The sequence below is a fragment of the Cajanus cajan genome, chromosome 3 (assembly GCF_000230855.2).
Source record: "Cajanus cajan strain Asha chromosome 3, NIPB_CcT2T_4, whole genome shotgun sequence".
Classification (NCBI taxonomy): Eukaryota; Viridiplantae; Streptophyta; class Magnoliopsida; order Fabales; family Fabaceae; genus Cajanus; species Cajanus cajan.
In genome coordinates, this window is record NC_138519.1 from 79584154 (window position 1) to 79591582 (window position 7429).

Consider the following 7429-nt stretch of genomic DNA (forward strand, 5'->3'; position numbering starts at 1 on the left):
ATTAGACTCAAACATAAACATATAAGAAATAGCAACAAATTGGCATCCAATATTCCAATTCCTACAGGAGAATAATGTCTTAGCAGAAGACCTTCACTAATGACTTATGAGTCATGTCCCTTGCTCGATGGTAGATTGGGGTGCCTGCACTGAAAGCCAATTCACAAAGTGCTTTGCTTACACCTTTGTAAAAAAAAAAATTTAAGTATCTGTTTGGATAAATCTTTCTAAAATATTTATATAAAAAATAAAATAAAACAAACCTTTTCATAACCTAAAATTTATCTATACATAAACTAATTTGTAAAAGCTACTTTAAAAACTCTTATAACAGTTTTGCCAAAAGTAAATAAATTTAATTTACACATTAGTCAATGTAACTTATAAAAAAATTTATTTCACTTTTAATTTTCTAATCAGTATTTTGAAAAAGTTTATTCAAACAGTCACTACTTACTAGTGAAATTAAGCTCTTAAGGTTAGTGTGATACAACATCAAAAGTAGTCATCTTAAGTCATGTATCTTGTTATCTTCCACCTGACAACTCAATGGGATATTGGTTATGAATCGAATCTTCTCCCCAGGTCATTCTTCTTTGTAGTCTCTCATAATCTTGCGTTGTAGCAACCTCCACATGCTGCCATTCCTCCCATTTTTCAGCTAGCCCTTCTCCCTCTAACATTCTTACAACCTCTGACATTGCTGGACGATCCTCTGGAGATGCTTGTGTGCAGAGTAATGCAATCTGTACAATCATTTCAACTTCTTCTATGTTGTAGTTTTTATTAAGGTTGCTGTCGACAAAAGCATCCAGTCTTTTCTCACGTTGCAGTTTCTTAACCTACACAAAATATTGTAAAATCAGTAACCCATAGGTATAAACAGAAAAATGCAAAGCTTATTTATGAAGATAACAAGCACAAGCACCATGTGAAGCATATCTCTTCACAAAAAATAGTTCACCTTTTGCTTATCAACAACATAAAATGTAATGCCATGTCTTAGAAAAAAAACTTGAGTTATTCCCAGCTTGATAAGCATGCAAAAGTCCAATTATAATAAACAAACTTTTAGTAGCTCATCACAAACTTTTAGGATCTGATTGAGTAAAGTTCTTCACAAACACTAATAAAAAAATAAAATAAGATGAAAAAATAAAATAAATTTCTCGATAAATTAAAATTAGTTTATATATAAGTTAATTTGCAGAAGTTATATGATATTAGTTTTTCCACAATATTTTTTAACTTATCCACAAGTTTATGAAGAAACTCATTTAATTTTTTCTTCTTATTTTCTTTTCCTAAAAGTGTTTATAATATAAAGAAACTTATCCAAACATACTCTTACTATCAATAAAATGTCATAGTATATATCATCAAAACAGAAAGAGGCATGCACAAGTTCCAAGCATGTTCATACAAATAAGAAACAGCATGATACTAAAATGAGGTTGTCTCACATGGTCAAGCAACAACACGTCATCTTCCTCTTCCAAACGTGAAAAGTCAATTGCACGTTGACCTGTGACAAGCTCCAAAAGCATAATCCCATAACCAAAAACATCTGTCCTTTCTGAAGATTTTCCAGTGGACAAGTATTCTGGAGCTATATGACCCATTGTGCCACGAACTTGAGTTGTCACGTTAGTATTTCGAACATCAACTAATTTTGCCAAACCAAAGTCACCAACAACTGCTTCAAAATCCCCATCTAGTAATATATTAGCTGCCTTCACATCCCTATGAATAATCCTAGGATTGCATTGCTCGTGAAGATATTCTAGACCACGGGCTGATCCTAGAGCCACTCGTTTTCTAGTAGGCCAATCTAAAACGGCTTCCCCAGGTTTTAGTTCTGCACCAGTGTTCAAGCAGACAAATTATTATTGAAAATAAAGGCAAATTATAAAAGCAAAACATAATACAGAGATTCAAATAGATCTAAGTACTTATAAGTTACAACAATAAGAACTCTGAAGTTTCAGGACAAATTTTGAAAATGTCAGAAGTGTCTTGAATGTTAGATTAAGCCTCTGATTACTTACGTACACAACCATATCAAGGAAATGTTAAAGTGGTTTATATGACTGAAATAAAAGAAGATATCAAGGCCGATAACTACTCAACTACACGAATAACCCCTCCAATCCCAGTAACGAAATAATTACTAATTATACTCTCTTATAAAGCAAGTTAATTTTTAATACTTGGCATGCCAATAATCTTAGAATGAAGATTTGAACTTAACTCAACTCTACAAGTCAGTTTGTAAAGTGAAGATTGCTTTCACTTATATATTTTATTTTGACTAGTAATGTTGATATGCAATGTAACTAAATACCTCGTAGACGATAGGCAACACTTAAGTTCTGCATGAAGGGATAAACTAAGAGGCGTTCAGTTGGAGTAGTACAAAAGCCAATGAGCCTTAACAGGTTCCTATGGACAGCTATGCTTATCATCTCAACTTCACGGTGGAAAGCTGTATCACCCGCAGGACTTTCGTAATCAGATAACCTTTTGACAGCAACTTTTGTGCCATCAGCTAGAATACCTTTATAAACCTTTCCAAAGCCTCCCTGTCCTAAAATATTTTTCTCGCTGAAGTTGTCTGTAGCTATCTGTAGTTCTTTCCAGGAAAATCTTTTTATTTGACCAAATGTAATTCGGCGATCAACTTCACCTGATTATACAAGAAAAAAAAAAAGAGAGAGAGAGAGAGATTAAAATAGATAGTTAGCAAGTAAAAAAATTCAAAAAAGCTAAAATAGATAGTTCAGATCTAAAAAGCTTGCTTGTTTCCTTGTTTTAATTTTTTTCAGCTCTTGAGCATACATTACCTTTGCCTTGGTGTAATTTTCTTTTGTCATCATAATACTTTTTTTTTTTAATAAAATGAATGTTATACATTATTTCAAGTGGTTGTCACAATTAAAAGCATTACAGGACAGTTCAACCAGTAAATTCTCAAATCATCTCATAAAGATTTAACCATATTTCACCTCAGTAAACATGGAAGGTTCAAACGAATGGTAGGGCTATAAAATAATTTGTGGACACTTGATCCAATGGGCCATAAGTTGTTAGGATACCAAACTGAAGAAAAATCATAAAAGAACATATTGGCAATACTAACGAGTAAGAAATTAGAAGAACTAAGCCTAATCAATAAAAATAATATTACATTAATTAACCAGATGTTCTAAAATGGAAAAAAAAATATATAACTGCAGCCATGTGCTATTGACTATCAAGGTGGATATCAGTATTTTTTTCAACAAGAAAAATGCAATTCCAATAAATAGATGGTGCATAACAAGCTACGCAATATACCATTCATAATATTTAATCTAAAATGAGGACAACGATGGTTTATATCATATTAATCCATGACTTTATAGTATTTGATCAACTGGGAACAGAATGTGTACGTAGTTTCTAATGCTATAATTACAAACAATCTACACAAACATTGTACAGACTAAAAAAACAATCTCAGACCTGGAACATCTACAAAAACTTCCCTCTTGCACCCCTTGTACCAGTAGAACAGCAGGCCACCGAGAAAAAGAATAACAACTAAACCTGCAACTATTCCAACTACGAGGCCTATTTTTGGTTTATGTGACGAGCCTGCCAAGTGAAGGAAAACTAGTTTTCAGCATGTTGCCAGTAAATGGAGGGGGGTTAAGAAAACACCTTATAGAACAGAACAGGATCAACCAAAAAAAAAAAAAAGTAACCTTGTTCTTCATTATCAGATGTGCAACGATAATGATAATTAACACCACAATTCAAATTATTTCCAGTGAAACTGCAACAAGGAACAGAGTGAAACAAAGTTGGACATAAAAAAAATCTACAAAAAACAATGAACAAAATCACATGAATCCTAAATTCAAAAGTTCTATTTCTAGGTATAGACGTATAGCCCTTGGGTCAGGGATAAAAAAATTCTCTTTATAAGGTGCTTTAAAGTTTAAATATTCAATCTAATACTAATTTACCATACATACTTGTACGTAGGAACGCTGAATAACTGCTCTGGAATCTGCCCGCTAAAATCATTTGAATCTAGCATACTGCAAAAGTGAAGTTTGAACAATCCATCAGATATGAAATAATTATGAAATGCACTTAAAAGTAAAAAATGAAAAGCATCAAAGAATAGTTTACATACACATTGACCAAGCTTGGGAGACTGGCCAGTGATTCTGGAATAGTCCCATTGAGATTGTTTTGACTTAATGTCCTAATTGAAGGACCAAAATTAGACACTTTCAGACATTATAAAAGAAAAATAGATGTTAAGACTCGTTATATATGAGTAAAACCTTGGTAAAAGAATACCATACTTACAAGAATTGAAGCTTTTTAAGATTACCGAGGGAATATGGCATTTCACCAGTTAATTTGTTGTTTTCCAAATCCAATCTGATCAAGCTTGTGAGGTTTCCAAATTCTTTTGGTATCTCACCTGTGATGTTATTCCCTTGCAAAGAACTGCATGATAAATGTGTAACATACATCACCAAAGAAAAAAGGTGACAAATATGAACAAATGAACTCATGAAGAATGGGAGTATGACTTAAAATCACAATTCACCTAAGAGCATCAAATGGTTTTTGAAACATAACCGAAGTATGCATATTTTCATTCGCACTACAGATGATATATGCATGTTGCCATATTCACTTTCTTAAATTAACAATTAGAAAGTAGGAACCTTAGTGAATGACTCAGTAATCTATTGCAGTTTATCAGATACATAGAAGATAGTACATTCAACAATAAAAGGTTTAAATCCTAAGTAAGCATATAAAATAACACAGAAATGTATCCATGTGATTTCATGAATTCACATCTTAACAAGTGTAATGAAACAAACCAAGAATGATGAGACAAGGAACTGAAACCAGAAACGGGGCAGTTTTGTGGATATTTCATGTTGAAAATACTTACAGAGTTTTAAGACTTTTTAAAGATCCTATTCTTGGTGTCAACGATCCTGTGAATCCCATAAATTCTAGTGAACTGCAATGAAGTAATATATATAATGATACATTATGAATAAAATGTTTCAGTACTCGGTACCAATGAAGGTTGAGGCTGTCAAAATCTTCTGCAAATTAAATATTTTAAAAGAAAACAGCCAGTGGAGAAAGAAGAATAAGAATATCTTACACTCTAACAACGTTGTTATTCTGGTCACATTCAACATTGGACCAAGTACAGGGGGTTACTAAATATTTGTTCCAGTTTGTAAGCTGGTTTGGAGAAGCATTCAGTGATAACTTCAATGCATACAGTGCATCTCCTGAAATGAACATAAACATTATACATCTATTAGAGTTAAGACTGAGAGTCCAATTCCACTTGCAACTTTGACAAAACTAGAAAGGCAGATAATCAGATAAGCAGATTTTGTTAACAAACATTTTAATCTATGTATTCCTCATATATGAATTGGAAACTAAACTTTGAGAAGAATATGTCTAGCTCAAACTAACCCAAAAACTAAAGAGTACATCATGTTGACTCTCTGCTATAATTAGTAATTACTACTCTTTACTTGTAATCTACTAATTTCTAATTGAGACAAGGGGCGGGTTACTTAAAGAGGGTGTTATCTAGGAACAGAAAAAACACATGTTTGCTTAAATAATAACACAATTTATAACGACGTGCAAAGGTAAAGTTTACCAACACAATTTTGTTTCCTTGGGATAATGGTTTCTCCCAATAAGTACATGATTTAAATTCCTAAGTTTAATCAATTTCCATGCACTGCTACAAAACAGTTTATTCTGTGGTTGAAAGACACCAAAATCTAATTGATTTTGCTAAAAGATACATGAAAAGGGCAAAATGATGATGGACCGAACCGACACTATCAAGTATCAATCACCCTAGTAGAAAGGATTACGAAGAAATTTAAAAAAAAAACAAAACAAAACAAAAAGCAAAAACAAAAACAAAAACAAAACAGGAGAAATTACAGCACAATCAATTCCCTCCGAAGCAAAATAGCAGAGTTAGTGATCAATGTTGAGGTAGAACAAAAGTACAAGTGAATCTAAATATGAATGAAACTACAGTTTTCTATTAAGTTTAGTTGAAACCCAGAACCTAACACAGAGAAGGGAATTGAATTAAACAAAAACTGCAGTTAAATTTTTCATAGCTTTAACTTAGCATTGAATAAGTTTGAGTTTCAGAAAAAGAGAACAGAAGATTGAACCTTGTGAATCAAGCTCAGCCAGCCCAAAAGAGCACACGCCAGTTAATAGCAAAAGAACAGATGCCAAATCCATTTTTCCAGTGACATCAACCAGTGGCACAACGTGCATTATGCTCAAGTACCATGTGAAAAATCTTCATCTATAGTGTAGAATCCACTAAGTTACAATCAGTAAAGAAAAACGGTAAACGTCATTGGTCATATAAAGATAAAAGAAATAATGAAGGATTTGATATGATACGTGTTAAATGATTAACCGTGAATTTTCAACCATCTATGAAAAAGCTTAAATACTACCAGATAGGGGTCAACCACTAGAAGAGAGAGAGAGAGAGAAAACAAATATAATCGAGACCAGAAGTGGGATCATGAACATCGTAGAAGACAAAAGTGAAAGATTATTTGAACTGGTCAAAGTCTTTTTTTTTTTTCTTTTTCACTTTTTGGTGGTAAAATAAATAAATAAATGAATAAATGAGTATCTGGGTAGAAGTGAAGAGAACAGAATGATAGCAGCGGAGTTGAGAGAAAAACAGGACATAGCAGATTTGAACTGAAGCTTCTGAAACATGTTTCTAAAAAAGATTCTGATTTAACTTTTACATACTTATATACTAATAATAGCAATGTAGGCAAGATTAAAACCAATTAACCTAAGGAGATTAAATTGAAAAAAGAAGGCGTAAGATATTTTAACCTCTTTTTGATTATAGATTCCTAGATTGGTGAAGGTAGCATCTAATGTTTAATTGCAATTCAATGTGCTGTCCACTAGTACTTTGAAAATAAAGACCAATCATTGTCGGCCAATCTCTATCATTTGATGGATGGTTTTTCATTTCTTTTCTCTCTCTCTCTCTCTCTTAAGTAAATACTAAGCTCGTTCCATAAAAAATATAGGATTTAATTTACTTCTGAAAAATACCAAATTATTTTCTAAAATTATAACTAAAAATGTATACAATTTAATTCTTCTTTCATTTCGGTTAATAGTTTTAAGAATTATTTTTGGTTGCAATTTAATTTAAATATATAGAGAACATTAAAATTCCTTTAAATTGTCATTCAATTACATATTGACATGATAAAAATGTTGATTTTTTAAATAATTAAATCTAAAATCAACTTCTATATATTAAATACAAATAAATATTTTGTGTAAAAGCATTTTCTAAGATTTGATA

The 7429-nt window shown here is 31.8% G+C and overlaps 1 protein-coding gene across 3 annotated transcripts; it reads right to left on the bottom strand.

Moving 5' to 3' along the window:
• Positions 1–377: 377 nt before the first annotated feature.
• LOC109797913 (putative LRR receptor-like serine/threonine-protein kinase At5g10290) lies at positions 378–6820 on the bottom strand. 3 transcript variants are annotated; one of them, XM_020358095.3, is made up of 12 exons: positions 6543–6820; positions 6246–6385; positions 5189–5321; positions 4967–5038; positions 4363–4506; positions 4184–4255; positions 4020–4085; positions 3747–3817; positions 3505–3636; positions 2345–2686; positions 1464–1858; positions 378–842 (listed from the first exon to the last, which is right to left on the bottom strand). In XM_020358095.3, the coding sequence occupies exons 2-12, from the start codon at positions 6352–6354 to the stop codon at positions 528–530; spliced, it is 1851 nt and encodes a 616-aa protein (XP_020213684.1). In that variant the 5' UTR covers positions 6355–6385; positions 6543–6820; the 3' UTR covers positions 378–527. The 3 variants fall into 3 exon arrangements, with proteins under 3 accessions (XP_020213684.1, XP_020213676.1, XP_020213668.1); XM_020358087.3 differs by having other exon boundaries at positions 6246–6402; XM_020358079.3 differs by having other exon boundaries at positions 6246–6820.
• Between the last annotated feature and the right edge of the window lie 609 nt (positions 6821–7429).

Bases quoted from the DNA above. Each gene is read 5' to 3' on its own strand.
- LOC109797913 (XM_020358095.3), bottom strand. From the start codon at position 6,354: ATGCACGTTGTGCCACTGGTTGATGTCACTGGAAAAATGGATTTGGCA. The intron at 4,086-4,183 runs GTATGTAAACTA...TCACTTTTGCAG, and splicing joins CTCCCAAGCTTGGTCAATGT to TATGCTAGATTCAAATGATT. The intron at 2,687-3,504 runs GTCTGAGATTGT...TTGTATAATCAG, and splicing joins AGTTTTTGTAGATGTTCCAG to GTGAAGTTGATCGCCGAATT.